Consider the following 18537-nt stretch of genomic DNA (forward strand, 5'->3'; position numbering starts at 1 on the left):
ACAATCATGCCATTGTTTCCCTTCTCTGGCTTTACTAGATCCTTCCTGGATCTTTTTATGGTGAGTTGCTTGGGGATATAAAAACCAAAAGTATAACTGGGGAATGCTCAGTTCCAGGGAGAGCAAGGAGAGAGAGAGAGAGAGAGAGAGAGAGAGAGAGAGAGAGAGAGAGAGAGAGAGAGAGAGAGAAATATCAGGTAAAATAAACAGAAGGGATGGTGTCTTACTACAGACTCTTAGTGGTTATTTAAAAAAATACTGTTTTTAATGCTAATTATGGGCCAGACACTGTTCAAAAGGCTTTACAAATTAATAAAATCATTTAATACTCATACCAGTTTAAAAAATGCTTTTTTAATGCTAATTATGTGCCAGACATTGTTTGAAAGGCTTTACAAATTAATAAAAACCATTTAATTTTCATACCAGCTCTATACAGTAGATATGTATTATCTTTCTTTTAAAAAAATATATTTTATTGATTTTTTACAGAGAGGAAGAGAGAGGGATAGAGAGCTAGAAACATCGATGAGAGAGAATCATCGATCAGCTGCCTCCTGCACGCCCCCTACTGGCGATGTGCTCGCAACCAAGACACATGCCCTTGACCGGAATTGAACCTGGGACCCTTCAGTCCGCAGGCCGACGCTCTATCCACTGAGCCAAACCGGTTATGGCTGAATTATCTTTCTTTTACAGATGAGGTTCCCAAGGCACCCAGAGGTTTAAAAAGTTGCCCAAGGTCATAGAGCTCTTTAGTGGCAAAATCAGCGCTTGAAACCTTATAGCATTTGTGCACTGCACGGTTATGCTACTCTAAACGTAAGCGCTTTAGCCGAAACCGGTTTGGCTCAGTGGTAGAGCGTCGGTCTGCGGACTGAAAGGTCCCAGGTTCGATTCCGGTCAAGGGCATTTACCTGGGCTGCGGGAACATCCAAGAGGCAGCTGGTCGATGTTTCTCTCTCATCGACATTTCTAGCTCTCTATATCTCTCCCTTCCTCTCTGTAAAAAATCAATAAAATATATTAAAAAAAAATAAACGTAAGCGCTTTAGCTCTTTATCTGCGTATTGTAAAATTAGAATTGGGACCTGAGCCCGTTGTCATGGGGATGCAAATGAACTCATTTATAGAAATTTTAAAAAAATGAAGGTGGATTGTCTTACAAGCAGAAAATTATGCTCGTTTGGCTGATTGATTTGACAGTGAGGACTGGCTTTGACAGTTGGATTACATGGTAGACAAGTTCCATAAATTGAACGTGCTAAATCTGTAGCTCCGAGATATGGATGAGAATATACCTAAAGCATGCCTCTAATGAAGACTGTGCCCGAAGATTCCATCTTGGGACCTGTTTTTACTTGTGAAAAGTAATGTTAGTTATTAACTTAAAAACGAGAGGGTCATAGCTTTTTTAACATTGTTATGGGGACTCATGAGCAAACATCGGAGAACTTCTGGAGTGAGGCACATTATGAACATCACTAGCCATGTGTGTCGTGGTGTGCACAAGGATTCTGCTGAGGTGAGGTGACATGTCTTATCCATGGGTGCACAGGGGCGGAGTTAGAACAAGAACCCGGGTTTTCTGAGTGCTGTAGTTCCAGTGCTCTTTCTATTATTATTCCGCATTTCCTTCACTCTTCATTTACTTGCTGGTTTATTAGGGAAGACTTCTTAGGGAGGTGCTGTTGGTTATGGAAGAGCTAGCCTTGTGTGAATGTGTTGGGGTGGGTGGGAGGCGTAGAGAAAGGGTTAGGTAGAGGAAACAGCCAGTGCAAAGACCCTCAGGCAGCAGAGAGCGAGCGTGGGGTGTTCCTGGGATGGAAAGGCACAGAGATGTTGGGGGAGGGTGATAGAATTCCACAAGGAAGGCAGGAGCTGGGTCATGCAGGACCTTATCAGCCATAGAAAGGATATTGTTTTTATCTTGAAGACAATGGGAAACCATTGAAGGATTTTAAGCAGAGAGTTGCTATATTTTGATTTGAGGTTGTGTGTGTGTGTGTGTGTGTGTGTGTGTGTGTGTGTGTTTTAAAATATGTTTTCATGGATTTCAGAAATGAAGGAAGAGAAACATCAATGATGAAAGGGTATCATTGGCTGGCTGGCTGCCTCCTGCACCTTCTGCACTGGGGATGGAGCCTGAAACCTGGGCATGTGTCCTGGCTGGGAATCGAACCAGGACCTCCTGTTTCATAGGTTGACGTTCAACCACTGAGCCATGCCAGCCAGGCATGCTTTTATTTTGTTATGTTTTGTTTTGAAGGGGGGCAGGAGTGGGAACCCAGATGAAGACTAACTACAATCTATTTTATGGAGGGTTACAAAGATGAAGGATGTTAATGGGAAGGCAGAATGGTATGGGATGTCATTCTGTCTTCTAGTTCTGATGAGATGTGTTGGTAGCTATTGTATGATAAATCATGCCAACATTTAGTAGCTTAAAACAACAAACATTTTATTTTGTCACTAGAGGCCTAGTACACAAATTTGTGCACACGTGGGGTTTGGCCGGGCCCCACTAGGGGCAGATCTGGGCTGGGCCTGTCAGGAGGAGGAGATGGTGGGAGGTTAGCCGGCTGGCCCACCCTGATTGGGGCCCGATCAGGGCTGTGCGGCTTGGGGGAGAGAAGAGGGGTGGTGGGCTAGCTGGCCCTGTCCCCAAATGGGGTGGGAGGGCTGATTGGGGGTCAGTGGCTGGGGGAGGGACTGTGGAAGGTTGGTTGGCCAGCCAGTCCTACCCCAATGGGGTTGGGGGGGGGAAGGGGCTTCAGCTGATTGGGGTGGTGGGGGACAATCGGGGGTGGGTCCAGCCAGGGGGAGGGGCTGCGGGAGATTGCCCAGCGGCCCCACTCCTCGATCAGTTGGTTTGCTGCCCACAGTGGGCGTCATAGCGATCGTTTGCTCTGGTCATTAGGGTGTTCCGATTGCTGGCTTTTAATATATATATATATATATATAGATTATTCTGTGGGTCTAGAATTTGAGCAGAGCTCAGCTGAGTAGTCCTTCTCCATGTGGTGTCAGCTGGGGTCAATAACTTGGTTGGACAGATGGTTCTCAAATTATGATGGTTTGACTCATGATTTTTTGACTTTATAATGGTGAGAAAGTGATGTGCATTCAGTAGGAACTGTACTTAGAATTTTGATTTCCCCCCCCAGGCTAGAATATTAATATGCAGGAAGATTCTCTCTTGTGATACTGGGCAGTGGCAGTGAGATGAGATTGCCCAATTGTAGGCTAATGTAAGTGTTTGAGCACATTTAAGGTAGGCTAGGCTAAGCTATGATGTTTGGTAGGCGAGGTGTGTTAAATGCACTTTCAACTTGTGATATTTTCAACTTATGATGGATTTGTCATAAGTCAAAGAGTATGTGAATTCCGTTGGTGGATGAACTGGCTGGAAGGCCCATGATGGCTTAGCTAGGAGATCTGGCACATTGGTGCTCTTCTACATGGCATCTTTTCATGTGAATAGCGGGGGCTTCCTCACAGCGCGGTGCCTCAGGGTAGTCAGTCTTTCTTACATGGTATCAGGCTTCACAGAGGGAGCGTTCCAAGAGGAACACAAGTGGGGGCTGCAGATCTCTAAAGGCCTGACCTTGAGGTACCAGCACGGCTTCCACCATACATTACTGGTCAAAACCAGTCACAGAGCACACCCTGCCTCTTAGTGGGAGGAATGACAAATAACAGGCTCCGTCTTTACCACACAGGTTTTCTGGGAATGAATAACCATAACCATCCTGATCATGCTGACCCACTAGTGAATGCATGCATCACTAGTTATCTAACTGTGCTACACCTAAGACTCTCTGGAGGGTTGTTGGAAAAGTATGTATCCTGTTTCCCCGAAAATAAGACAGTGTCTTCTATTAATTTTTGCTCCCAAAGATGCGCTAGGTCTTATTTTTAGGGGATGTCTTATTTTTCCATGAAGAAGAATACGGTACACATTTATTGTTAAATGAAAATAAAGGAAATTTATTACCTGTATACGGTACGGTAGTACGATAGTTGTCAAGACAAACTGTGAATCCTACAGTATCAAGAATTTACTCATTTATTCAATGACAATCATGTCATCATCTTCTGGAACATCATCATAACAATCCAATTCCTAGTGAATTTCTTGTGACTCCATTTCTTTCAGAATCAGTGGACCAAATTTCTCATGTTTAGCCTAGGGGGGGCCTTATTTTCGGGGGGATGCCTTATATTTCACTGAGAAGGAAACCTGTAAGTAGGTCTTATTTTTGGAGGATGTCTTATTTTCAGGGAAACATGGTAGATTCCTGAGACCTGGGCCCAGACCCTCTGAATCCAAATCTCTGGGGCAGGAACTTTTAGTCTTGGCTGCCCATTAAAAAATACCAGTGCCCCAGGTCCTAGCTCCAGAGGCTCTGATTCCATCGATCTGCACTGAGCTCAGGCATCAATCCTTTGTAGTTTCCTCAGGCAATTCTGACGTGTAGCCAGGGTTAAGAGCCACTGCCCTAGGAAAGGAACCAGCCAGCTTCACGTGACATCTTCAGATGATTCTGATGTAGATGGCCAACGATAGGGTGACCAGCTGTCCTCAATTTGCTCAAGCCCCACATTCCAGGAAATCCATCGTCCCATGCATACCAGCATAGTTGATCACTATCGATGGGCCGCTGTTTAAGAAATGTTGCAGCCCTAACCGGTTTGGCTCAGTGGCTAGAGAGTCAGACTGTGGACTGAAAGGTCCCGGGTTCGATTCCGGTCAAGGGCATGGACCTACATCTTTTGTAGGGGGTGTGCAGGAGGCAGTTGATCAATGTTTCTCTCTCATCGATGTTTCTAACTCTCTATCCCTCTCCCTCTCTGTAAAAAGTCAATAAAATCTATTACACATAAAAAAAAAAAAAGAAAAAAGAAACATTATAGATGAGGCAGTGAAAGCCTTTTTGAAAAATACCTACAATTATCCAATAGAAGCTATGATTCTACCTTCTTACTTTAGAGACTGATATAGTGTCATAATGCTATAAAATAGCTCCTTGAGTTAAGGAGGAGATGGCGAAGGGTCAGGGTTTTCCTTCAGCTCTGTGCTCTGGTGTGCTAAGTCTGTTAAACTCGTTAAATAGTGTGTCCATCTTTGGGAATTCTTCCAGTGTCCATGAGGCAGCTTTGAGAACCTGACCACCATCAACAAGGACCATGTGTTGAGGATATTATAACATACTAGGGGCCCAGTGCACAAATTCGTGCACCTTGAACTGTGGGCCATGAGGCTGTAGTAAGCACAGGGGCAGGTCTCGACCCATCCTTCGTGCCCTCACCTGGCCCCTCCCACTGCACCCCCAGGCCCTGTCTGCTGGCCCCAATGGCCTCAGAACAGGGGGAGACGAAGAAGCCCTAAGGGGTGATCAGGGCTGGCAGCTGCTGCTTGCATCCACTGATGGCGCCGAGTGATAGAGACCGGTGCTGGGCACCAGCAGCAGGTGTGAGCAGCGGCTCTGGTGCTGGCTGCAGGTGCAAGAAGGGCCGGTACCCACTGCAGGTGCAAGTGGGGTTGGTGCCGGCAACAGGTGCAAGCGCCAGGTGGGACTGTGGTGCACAGGAGCAAAGAATTTTCAGTAACCACTAGAGGCTTGCCCGATGATAGCACCTGGTGCCCTGCCTTAGTCTGGCGTCCTGGCTCACCTGCTCTACCATCCCTCCACAACTGACACCTGCCATGTTCTGCATTCTGCCATTTGCTGCCAATGCCCACCATGCTCTACACATGTGGCTCTTCCCCCTCCCCCCCAGTGGTCAGTGCATGTAATAGTAACCGGTTATTTGGTTGTCCCGCCTTCAATCTATTTGCATATTAGGGTTTTATATATATAGATAAGATGAAGTTCTGTGTTTCTACACCAGTGTGTACTTTTATTACTATTTTCCATAGTATAATAGGGTACAAAAGCATATGTAATATCTTAAATAGCTCTGTGGGAAGGCATTGGGATGTAGCGAAGAGCCCAGGATTTGGCCTCAGAAAAATGGACTAGTGCCACAGCTTTGCTGTGACTTGGTATGTAAGTATGGATGCCTCTTTTTGCCGTATTTGTTCATCTGTAAAATGGGAATAATAATGATGTCTTTTTCATAGGGCCACTGGGAGCATCCATTAAATAGTATACATGGCTGGGCAGCTCAGTTGGTTAGAATGTCATCCTGATACGCCAGGATTGTGGGTTCAATCCCTGGTTGGGGCACATACAAGAAACAACCAATGAAGGCATAAATAAGTGGAACAACAAATCGATGTTTCCCTTTCCCTCCCTCTCTCTTTCACTCCCTCCCTCTCTCCCCTTTGGTTTCTTTCACTTTAAAATCAACCAATAAAAAGAAAATAGTAGAAATGAAAGTGATTCTGTAGACTGGGAAGAGAAGGTATTGTGATTTTCTTAGAATGGGAGGGAAACACAAAAGCACTATTCTGCTGTCAGGTCTTGCATATGACCAAGGCCCTGGCCCCCCCACCCTGAGCCACCGCCCCAGCGGAGGGAGTCCAAGGCAGAAGCTGTGCCATGCAGCGGGCATGCAGAGACCTTAGGAAGCAGAGGGTCCTTACCTGAGCTGACCTCATAATCGAGCCAAGGGTGCTTTGCTTCAGGAAGAAGGAAAACTTTTGGAAAAGAGGGTATTTTTTGTTTTTAAACCTTTTGCCTATTTATTCCAAGTGTATCCTCAGAGATGTAGCAAAAAGAAACAACCACAGCCACAAACCCATAATATTGAAAAGCGGGTTCTTACTTTCTGTAGCTAAAAAAAGCACTCTTTCAGGCTATAACCACAGAGATTGCTGCAGGCTTCTGGAACTGGCATAAGAGTGGTTTGCAGTGTGATGAAGGAGGCTGTTAACCTTTGTGGTCCAGAAGCTCAATACGTGGCCTCTCCAATTACTTACATTGCCTAGCAACACCACCAAAAGTCTGCACACCAGGCCCAGCTGGGGCAGCAGTTGGGTATACCCAGCCCAGCCTGTTGCCCAGCCTCCTGGGCTCCCCGGCCACATGAAGGCAGCACTCATCCTTGCCAGGGGCCTGCCTGGTACCAAAGAATGGGTGGGGCCAGCTGTAAAAAAACACAATTCAGATATTTAGAACTGACTTGTGTGCAGCGAGGAAAGCAGCACAAGCTCACAATCAAAACTCCCTTCGGCCACAGAAGAGTGGTCTAACGTGGTGGCCTTGCCAGTGCCCTTCTGGGCGAGGTGAAGACGGGAAGGTGAGCCTGACTCAGTCCTTTGGGTTCCAGAGAGACCAATCTTTTCCTTTCCTGGATGCCTGTCTCCATGTTGACTCCCTGTGGCAGCAATGGGAGTGGTGGGGATTCCCAGCCCCATCCTCAGGGCTGGTGACCAGCCAGTTCTGTGGCTCCCATTTGGGAACTCCCAGGGTCTAGTCTGGTTCAGTTTGAGAAGCTGGAGGAAGAAGAGAGAAGGTAGAGGGAAGGTTGGGATGGAAATAAAATAAAGATGTACACCTCTTTCACGCTAGGTGTATAGAGATCACACAGTAGAGGAACACCCGGGGTCTTTGGAGTCATACTCCCTGGGCTCCTCTGCCAGCCCTCCCCTCACGGGGTCCATGACCTTGTTCAAGCTTTCTGGAAGCCTGAGTTATGTTATCCATAAAATGGAGATGTTATTATCCTGCTGTACCAGGTGTTGGGAAAATGATTGAAGAGAACGCTCATGAAGCGTTGAGTGTGGAACCCGGCACATGGTTAGTGCTCATGAATGTGACAACTGTTCTTTCATTTGATTCTGAAGATAATCCTGTGAGATCCCGAGGGGAGAGAGGAGCTCTGTGTTACAGCTGAGGAAACTGAGGCCAGGGAAATCGAGTGTGGATGCTGGGAGTAGAACTCAGTTTTTTTTTTGTTTTTTTTTGAATATATTTTATGGCTTTTTTTTTTACAGAGAGGAAGGGAGAGGGATAGAGAGTTAAAAACATCTATCCTGCACACCTCCTGCACACCTCCTATTGGGGATGTGCCTGCAACCAAGGTACCTGGGACTTTTCAGTCCGCAAGCCGACGATCTATTCACTGAGCCAAACCGGTTAGGGCGAACTCAGGTCTTTACAGTGCCAGGTACAAGGAACAGTGCTCCTCAGAGACAGGACACAAACCCTTTGAAGCCATTCCAGCATGGTGGCTCCGCAGGTCTCCTCTGACAGCCCAGTGATGGCAGAAGGATAATGTGGTGGGGGTGGGGGTGCAGTGTGTTCGCGCAGAGGAGAAGGGGATGAGAGATGCTTCTCAACACACAGTGATACAAGATTCTTAGTTAATGTGGTGTGGAAAAAATTCCTCTTCCCCTTCTTCCCTCCTCTACCCTTCCTTCCTTCCCTTCCTTTCTCCTTTCCTTCTTCCACCCTTCTCTCTAGTATTCTTTTCAATAAATGTTTTATTTATTTTAGAATAATCTTAGATTTACAGAAAGTTTTCAGAGAGTTTCTGTTTCCCCTTTACTCAGATACAGGTATTTTCTGAACACTTCCTGTCCACCAGGAACTTTTTGGGCAGGAGGAATACAGCAATAAAACCATCTCTTCCAGGGTATGTGCCATGGAGTGGGCCATAGCGAGCCTTAGTTTATGGTTCTCAGAGGTGCTGCTGCCTCCACTTCTCTGGTATACTTGTCAGGGATCTACTCGTACTCAATCTGTTAAATTAGTTTCTTCAGGGCAGGGCCCAGGAATCTGTATGACCAATGAACGTCTGAGGGGATTCTAGAACAGCCAGTGTGGGGAACTACCTGTCTGGGGCAGACTGCTCACTGTGCACATGAGAGAACTGTTGCTTAGAGCTGAGAAGGGACTTTCTCTAGGCTACACCGCTGGGAAGTGGCAGTGGCTAGACCAGAAAACAGGTCACCCGGTTCTGAGCTTTCCTTACTCTATGTCTCCTCAATACGGAATAAGACATGAATTTAACTTGCCCCAGATAGTTTAGGAGAGTTTCTCGGCTATTCAGGTGTATTAATTAGGTTCTTGGTTGTAAGGGAAAGAAACCGATTCTTGTCTGATTGCACCAGTAAGTGAGTTTTATTGAAAGCACATTGGATAGTAAAAGAAAAAAAAATTTCTCTATTCTTACTCACACTTCTGACACCAAACGTGTGAGTTTTCCACACCAAGTTATCTGACACTAACTACCCCATAGAGAGGTGAAGGACTCAGTCCCCTAAGATTCTCCCCACTTCAGATGCCAATTCCAAGTCTGGGCCCCCAGTACTTCTGACCAATTGACTGTAAATTGGGGTTTCTCTGACGCCTCTCCAGGTTCACTAATTTGCTCATAGAACAGCTCATAGAACTTAAGGCGAGGGCTTTGCTTTCTTTTACCAGTTTACTGTAAAGGATACAACTCAGGAGCAGCTTCATCGGAAAGATGCACAGGGTGAGGTGTATGAGAAGGGACACGAGGCTCCCACCCTCTCTCTGGATGCACCACCCTCCCGGCACCTTGATGTGTTCGCCTACATGGAAGCTCTCTGAACCCCTTTGTTGAGGGTTTGTTTTTTTAAAATAATTATATATATATATAATTATATATATATATACATATACACACATGTGTATGTATATAATTATATATATGTATATGTATATATATTTATATATATGTATGAGTATATATATATATATATATATATATATATATATATATTATTGATTTTTCACAGAGAGGAAGAGAGAGGGATAGAGAGTTAGAAACATCGATGAGAGAGTAACATCGACCAGCTGCCTCCTGCATAGCACCTACTGGAGATGTGCCCGCAACCCAGATACATGCCCTTGACCGGAATCGAACTCGGGACCCTTGAGTCTGCAGACTGACGCTCTATCTATTGAGCCAAACCGGTTTTGGCTTGTTGAGGGTTTTTATGGAGGTTCCATTACATAGGCATGGTTGATTAAATTTTGACCATTGGTGATTAAACTCAATCATTAGCCTGTTTCCCTTCTCCAGAGCTTGGGGTTGAAAGTCACAATTTTCTTTTCTTTAAAAAAAAAAAAATACATATTTTATTGATTTTTTACAGAGAGGGACAGAGAATTAGAAACATCGATGAGAATCATTGATCAGCTGCCTCTTGCACACCCTAGGCAGGCGTCTTCAAACTATGGCCCGCGGGCCACATGCGGCCCGCAGAGGAGTCTGATCCGGCCCGCCAGGTTTTTTGGGCAGTGAGCGCAGCCGAGGTGTTACAGTAGGAATTAGTAGTTCATATAGTCCGGCCCTCCAGCTCTCTGAGGGACCGTGATCTGGCCCCCACTTTAAAAAGTTTGAGGACCCCTGCGGCCTAGGGGATGTGCCTGCAACTAAGGTACATGCCTTTGACCGGAATCGAACCTGTGACCTTTCAGTCCACAGGCTGACTATCCACTGAGCCAAACCGGTTTGGGCAAAGTCCCAACTTTCTAATCATATAATTGTTTCCCCTGGCAATCAGCCCCCAATCCTCCTAGAGTCACTTTATTAGTGTAAACTCAGGTAAGGTTGAAAGGGGCTTATAATAACAAAAATGTTCCTCTCACCTCTAACACTTTGAAAATTCCAAAGGCGGAGATGAAGACCAACTATATACATTTCTTAGTATACCATAATATTACAGGAAAATTACAGAAATCACAAGGTTTGGGAAATAAGCAGAAACGAAGGGAAATCAGGCACCTGGAACTCTACAAAGATCCCATCACAGAGCCACGTAGGTGAGGACAGCCTCAGTGTTGCTGCTGTGCTCTCTGCTGCAGCCTGTGGGTTGGATGCTGGAGGCCACGTTGACCCCATTAGCAAGGCTGGACAGCGAATACTGCCGCCACCCAGGACAGTCCACCGCTGTGAAGAATTCCCCCATTCCCAGCTCTGGCCTAAAAAATCCCAAGCAAAAGCAGCTGATGGGGCATGTGCCTTCGTCTTAGCTGCTTAGGGACCTGGAAAAGTGAGTCTTTTTAACCTGCGCTTCTGTAATGGGAAGCGGTCCCTGCTGCCCACCAAGATTTAGGAGATGAGGAATTCTCTAAGAAAAGTAACAAATGATCACTACACAAGTGTTACTACAGGAGTACACTGCAAGTCCTCCACATTTGCAGATGCATCGCAGTTTTTGTAGTTCATTAGCTACTCTCAGAAGGCCCATTGTGAGTGAGTGTGGATTGCAAGACTGGTTATATCTGGGCCAGTCAATTACTAGTTAGTGAACTAGGCCTCCTGTTCCACCTTGATGTCTCATGTGATGTGACTTCACTATTCTCTACTAGTGATAGCCTTCATGTAACCTGCATGGGGTGACTAAAATCTTTGCTTCTTGTTGCAGGAGTAGAAAAGACTCAGGAAAATAAATCAGTTAATAGTGCCAGTGATAAGCATGAAAACAAGTGAAGAAGCCCAAGAATAATTTTTTTTTTTTTTTTTTTTTTTTTTTTGCCACAAAGAGAAGTTCTGGATAAACTGGCAAGGAATGTCAGGTTCAGGGGTGTGCAGGATCTCTGATAATCTGAGATCTACCAGGTGTGTCACATAGATGCAAGGAAAAATGCACTGGCCAGTGGCTACAGTGAGTGAGTTTGTCAGCCAGTGCAGAAACTGCCCTTTGAGAGAGACTAAACCTCGTGAAAAATGAAAAGATGTACCATTAGCTAACCAAGTTTCCTTTTTAATTTATTTTAATTTTAATTTTTAAATATATTTTATCGATTTTTTACAGAGAGGAAGGGAAAGGGATAGAGAGTTAGAAACATCAATGAGAGAGAAACAGATCAACTGCCTCCTGCATACCCCCCACTGGGGATGTGTTCTCAACCCAGGTACATGCCCTTGACCAGAATCGAACCCAGGACCTTTCAGTCCTAAGGCCGACGCTCTATCCACTGAGCCAAACTGGTTTTGGCACCTTTTTTATTTTCTTCTTTGGGACATCGGGTGCAAAGCATTGAACATGGTTAATACTCCTCACACAATGAACTTTATAAATAAACGTTTCTTTTGCATTTATGGAATCAATTAAGTCTGAAATGGAATCACTTAAAACTTTCTGGCTATAACTTACAACGTGATTTTGGGAGGCACTCTATGAGATTTAGTGAATGAGGACACCCGAAGGGTCTTTGGAAAAATTCCTTGTTGATGTCAAGGGCCTCCTGGGTAGATCTCCTTATGCACATTTATATTTCCACAGATTCTAAAAAAGGGCAGACAGCTATTCTGGGTGAAGGAGCACAGCCCTGCTCTTTCCAGTCCTTGGCCAACACACTGACTCAGGGATTCCCACACAAGCAGTGCAGCTGCCAGAGAAGGCCGGGAAGTACGGGGGTTCTTTTCACTCTTTCGCTCTGAAGAGTACCAGTTGGCCGTGAAAGGAAGGCCTCTGGTTTTGGGGCACATTTTTAACCAGAAGGCTGTAAGTCCTCCAGAGACATTCTTTGTAATGTCGATGTAAAAACTTGTCCAAACCTGTAGATAATTTTTCTGAGTTTATTTGAGCCAAAATGATGACAATTTCTGGGAAGCCAGAGGTTTAATCTCTCTCAAAGGGCAGTTTCTGCACTGGCTGACAATGAGTTGAGAAAATGCTCCAGAGAATGGCAATTTTGTAGCTTATTGTATGCCTTAGAATCAAAGGGGGAGACAGAAGAGGTTTAAGATAATATACAGGCTCACTGAAAGGTAGAGATAGATTTTTGACAAGGAAGCTACAGGCCTAGGACATGTCTAGAGTCATGACCCACTTTTAGTTCGGCATTTTTATGTTCAGATCATCCTATGTGGTTACATTCAATCTCTGAATTTATAAGGTCCACCATACAGGTGTCTCCTGAGCTTGTCAGGCTTAGTATGTGGCTTTTTTGTTGTTGTTGTCTACATTAACAGTCTACCCCAGTTGTTTCCTACTGGTAGGATGACAATATTTTGATCTGAGTATATCTGTGTGTGAGATTTCATATATACATATTATTTCTTTCTATCTATCTATCTATCTATCTATCATCTATCTAAAAGGTTAAGCGACCGTCTGACTGGTAGCTACCCTGTTTCCCTGAAAATAAGACAATGTCTTATATTAATTTTTGCTCCCAAAGATGCGCTAGGTCTTATTTTCAGGGGATGTCTTATTTTTTCATGAAGAAGAATACGGTACACATTTATTGTTAAATGAAAATAAAGGAAATTTATTACCTGTATACGGTACGGTAGTACGGTAGTTGTCAACACAAACCAGACAAACTGAATCCTACAGTATCAAGAATTTACTCATTTATTCAATGACAACCATGTCATCATCTTCTGGAACATCATCATAACAATCCAATTCCTGAATCTCCTGGTGAATTTCTTGTGACTCCATTTCTTTCAGAATCAGTGGACCAAATTTCTCATGTTTAGCCTAGGGGGGGCCTTATTTTCGGGGGATGCCTTATATTTCACTCAGAAGAAAACCTGTAAGTAGGTCTTATTTTCGGAGGATGTCTTATTTTCGGGGAAACACGGTATTATGTACAATGATCACCAGACTCTGTATTATGTACAATGATCACCAGGGGCAGATGCTCCAACCAGTAGCTATGTCGCTCACTGACCACCAGGGGGCAGCTGCTTAATACAGGAGCTGCCAGGTTATGGTGATTTGGCAGCAGCAACTCTTGGGTAATGATGCACCTGGAACCAGAGAGGAGGGAGCACGATTCTGGGGTGGGTCACCTGAGAACCACTCTCTTGCAATTGGGGACCTTTTGGGGGATGTTGGACAGCCAATTTTGGCCAATTTCCTACAGACCAGGCCGAGGGACCCCACCTGCGCTGCCGGAGGGACCTTGCTCATTCTGCAGACGACCTTCAAGCCTTGGCCACCCCAGGTGCGGCCGGTTGGAGGGACCGCGGGAGGTTGGCTCCAGAGTGTGTCTGGCCCATCTCGCCCAGTCCCACCCTGCCGGCCACTTTCTAATTAATTTCCTTTCAATATGCATAAATCCGTGCACTGGGGCACGGGGTGTGTGTGTGTGTGTGTGTGTGTGTGTGTGTGAATTAAAAGCCTTAGTGACTGTTATGGCATAACAACCAAATGACTGGTCGCTATGATGAGCAATGACCACCAGGGGGAAGAGGCTCAATGCGGGAGCTCCCACAGGGGGAGCACCGCTCAGCCAGAAGCAGGGCTCACAGCTGGCTAGCACAGTGGTGGTGGCAGGAGCCTCTCCTGCCTCCACAGCAGCACTAAGAAGCAGCGAGCTAAGTGGTAAGGAGCGAGGGGTCCTGGATATCCCTTGAATGCTCCTGGACTGCGAGAGGGTTCAGGCAGGGTTGAGGGGCCCTCCCCCACCCTCCCACAGTGCATGGATTTCATGCACTGGGACTCTAGTACATATGTCTTATCTAATAAAGAGGGAATATGCAAATTGACTGTCACACCATCACAAAAGCTGGCGGTGCCCCACAGTAGAGGTGGAGTTTCCATAACACAAGATAGCTACGCCCACAGCAGAGGCGGGGTGTCCATAACACAAGATGGCTGCACCCACAGCAGAGGCCGAGTTCCCCTAATGAGCCTTAAGCAGCATTCAGCAGGGACCTGAGGTTGCGTGGAGTTAGGCCGGGGCAGGGGACCTGAGCCTGTGCCCCCCACCCAGAGGGGCTTGATGGGGGATCTCAGGCCATATCCCCTCTTGGTGGGACTTGATGGGGGTGAGGCTGGCCAGGACTAGATCTCACCCAATGGGGGTGGGGCTAGCTGGGTTTGGGTTTTGCATGATTTTGAGGCTCCACAGGTGGGCGGGGACTTGATTCTGGGTCCTGTAGCCCGCCCCAGACTCTGACAAGAGGAAGATTTTCACATGGATTTTCTGATACTCTCTATTACTGATACTCTCTGATACTTCTATTATAGAGAAAGGGCAAATAGCATTATTAAAATATTTCCTCTAATCCCTTTTTAATGTGCACAAATTTTGTGATATATCGAGATATATATATATATATATATATATATATATATATATATATATATATATATATATATATATATATTTTTTTTAGAAGCTTGGTGCATGAATTTGTGCATGGGTGGGGTCTGGCCAGCCTGACCAGGGGGAGGGGACATGGGTGGACTGCCTGCTGGTTGAACTCCTGGTTGAGGGGATAATTTGCATATTAGCCTTTTATTATATAGGATATACACTGAGTGGCCAGATTACTATTCATTCAGAGATCATAATAATCTGCCACTCAGTGTGTGTATGTTTGTGTGTGTGTATCAACACATTTTAAAAAAATGTTTATTGATTATAGAGAGGAAGGAAGGGGAGAGATAGAGAGAAATATTAACTGCATGTCCTGACTGGGAATTGAACTGGTGACCTCTTGGTTCATGGGTTAATGCTCAACCACTGAGCTATTTCATATAAGAATGTATTTCATCAGCTAGGCTGATTTCATATTTTTAAATCTTATTTTTATTTATTTTCAACTAGAGCTGACACTCATTACTGTTTTATATTTGCTTTGGGCATACAGCATAGTGGTTAGACATTTATATAATTTACAAAGTGATCCTCCTTGAGGTATGTGTGTGATGAATGGATCAGTCTTTTTCATTGTTGCCAGTCTGATTAGTCATGTTTCCAAGGTGGTGAATTGTGCTGAGAAATTCAGGTGTGGGAGCAGAAGGTAAACAGGAGTGGGAAGGAAAGCATGACAGGAAGCAGCACCTGTGAGCACCCAGATGTTGGAGATAAGATGAAGCAGGGTGCTCCTGTTCTCAGGGAGCAGGCACAGACAGGTATGAAAGTCAGAGCGTGACAGTGATTGTCTGAGAAGACAGGCAAAAACAAAATGTCGCAATCACTACCCATGCGCTCACCTGTTGCTAGAGCCTAAATTAGCTAGAATGATAGAGCAGGTCCTTTACTGTAGATGCCAAGGAAGAAGGCGGACAGACACACACCGAGTCTTGGTGAAACTGAATGGGTCAGGTATCTTTGCCGTCCAGGGAATATATTTCAGTAAAATACCTAAAATGGTGGGCTTGAAGTTGTGAAATGTCTGGAAAGTTTGGAAACCAGGAGAAAAGAGGAAATTGGGGAGGAGGGAATGTAATTCTCATTTTTCTAGCTCCTTTTATAGATATACAGTTGTATTGTTAACAACAGAGAATTTTATTTCCTCATAACGTGATCGTGTATGGTGCTTAAGTTGACAATGGAACTTGTTAGTACAATGTGAATCACCCTTAACTGAACCAATTTTTAAAATGCTTTGACATGTGTGGTTGATAGATGTGACAGTCCCCAACATCGTGCCTGATACCAGTTGATATTCATTAAATGACTTTTAATTCTGAATCAGAAACCTGAAAACAAAAGCAAGATGAAACTAAGAGATTGCTCAGATTAACTAGACGAAACTGAGGTCAGGTATGCATTGTGCGTGACTGGGGCCCTGAGACACATTACCCTCATGGCAAAGCTATCGGTTGACTTGAAAGTCCACGGCAGAGGGGAAGGAGTATACAAAGTAGTGTTGCCTTAAGACTATAGAGACAGCCGAAACAGGTTTGGCTCAGTGGATAGAGCGTTGGCCTGTGGACTGAAAGGTCCCGGGTTCGATTCTGGTCAAGGGCTTGTACCTTGGTTGTGAGCACATCCCCAGTGGGGGGTGTGCAAGAGGCAGCTGATCGGTGATTCTCTCATCGATGTTTCTCTCTATCCCTCTCTCTTCCTCTCTGTAAAAAATCAATAAAATATATTAAGAAAAAAAAAAAGACTATAGAGATATCTGTTTTCCCTGACATTTATATCCCTTTCAGGTGTAGGTGGGACCCAGGATGGCAGCTGCTCAGGATTTGCAGATGGAGGACATGGAAGAAGAGATGGAGGAAGAAAAGAAAATGAGAGAAGATGGGGAAAGTAAAGATCCCTTCAAGAATAAGAAGGTCCACAGGATTGTCTCAAATTGGATGCTTCCTGAACATGCCCGAAGAACATACCTGGAGAGAGCTAACTGCCTCCCACCCCCGCTGTTCATCATCTCCATCAGTCTGGCCGAGGTGAATACGTCAGGTGGTGGGCACCAGTGCACGTACCACTGGGGAGCGGCAGACAAACTGGGGGTTTAGGTTAGACACAGATCAGACTAGAAAGCATGTAAGAAGAGAGTGAGGTGGTGGCAAGTACAGCACACACAGGACACAACCGCACCCTCTCCATCCCCCTTCCCGGCTTTTCCTATGTTCCTAGTCACTTCCAGCCAAGCATTGAGCTTTATTTTTCAAACAAGGTCCCTGCCCAGCAGTGACTACAATTTCAGTGGCTTCATTTCATTTTAGTTGGTGGAGGAAGTCGGATAAGACCACATTTAAATGGTCAGATACACAGCAGGTAAAGTTAATTCCTGTCATCTTTTTGAGCACGTGGTATGAAGTGGCCAATGGGAGAGCTAACCATTGGAAACAAAGGTGGTGCCCACAGGCTCTAAAGGGGCCTCTGAGAAGGCGAGGTTAACACTCATGTCTGCCCTCCCTGACAGCTGGCAGTGTTTATTTACTATGCCGTGTGGAAGCCTCAGAAACAGTGGATCACCTTGGACATGGGCATCTTGGAGAGTCCGTTTATCTACGATCCTAAGAAGAGGGAGGAGGCCTGGAGGTTTATCTCATACATGCTGGTACATGCCGGGTAAGGAATGATAGTTAAGTCACTGCAGTCAGAGGTGTAACCCCTAACTTTTGTTCAGAGCTTTATTACTGACCAGAGGTCTGGTGCACGAAATTTGTGCACTGGGGAAGGGGTGGGGTCTCTCAGCCCGGCCTGTGCCCTCTCCCAGTCCAGGACACCCAGGGATTGGGGATTGGGCCTAAGCCAGCAGTTGGACATTCCTCTCACAGTCCTGATCCCTCTCGCAGTCTGGGACCCCACGCTCCTTACTGCCTGCCTGCTTGCTGCTCTTTACCGCTCAGCTAGCTGTTCCTTAGTGCTTCTGCAGAGGCGGAAGAAGCTCTGCCACCACCAGCTTCTAGCTGAGCAGTGCTCCCCCCGTGGGAGCAAACTGACCATCAGGGGCAGCTCCTGTTTTGAGCGTCTATTCCTTGGTGGTGAGTGTGCATCATAGCGACCGGTCATTCCATTCCGCTGGTCATTCTGCCGTTTGGTTGATTTGCATATTAGAGTTTTATTATATACAATAAGGCACTTTCATGTCCATAATCTTGCATGATCATCAGAGAACCCCTAGGAGGTAAGTGTTGCTCCCACTGTTTTATGTTTGAGGCTGAGGGTTAGGGTCACTTGCTCTTGTTACACAGCTAAGTTGTAGAGCTAGGACCTCAACCCATTAATGCTAACTGCAGGCCCATTGTACTTTATATTACATTATAACTGCCTAATATTGGTATGTATTGTATATGGGAATATTAATAAGAAGAGATCAAATCTTTACCAGACCAAAATTATGTTCCCCTGGTTATTTGATGTTGTTGAATGTTCCCTTTAGAAACTAAATATGAAGCATCCCTCC

The 18537-nt window shown here is 45.4% G+C and overlaps 1 protein-coding gene across 4 annotated transcripts in view; it reads left to right on the forward strand.

The window, feature by feature from the left end:
• The first annotated feature begins 5539 nt into the window (after window positions 1-5539).
• The window catches only part of RHBDL2 (rhomboid like 2), a 37827-nt gene continuing 24829 nt past the window's right edge, over window positions 5540-18537 (forward strand). For 2 of the 4 annotated variants that reach the window (XM_036446794.2, XM_036446797.2), the window contains exons 1-2: window positions 16835-17071; window positions 17551-17699. In XM_036446794.2, the coding sequence (XP_036302687.1) occupies window positions 16850-17071; window positions 17551-17699 (371 nt within the window). In that variant the 5' untranslated portion in view covers window positions 16835-16849. Of the gene's footprint in view, window positions 5545-7188; window positions 7193-16525; window positions 16531-16834; window positions 17072-17550; window positions 17700-18537 lie in introns of those variants that run through there. The other 2 variants (XM_036446795.2, XM_036446796.2) reach the window with 2 other exon arrangements.

Source organism: Pipistrellus kuhlii, unplaced genomic scaffold, assembly GCF_014108245.1.
Source record: "Pipistrellus kuhlii isolate mPipKuh1 unplaced genomic scaffold, mPipKuh1.p scaffold_m20_p_2, whole genome shotgun sequence".
In the NCBI taxonomy this organism is placed as follows: Eukaryota; Metazoa; Chordata; class Mammalia; order Chiroptera; family Vespertilionidae; genus Pipistrellus; species Pipistrellus kuhlii.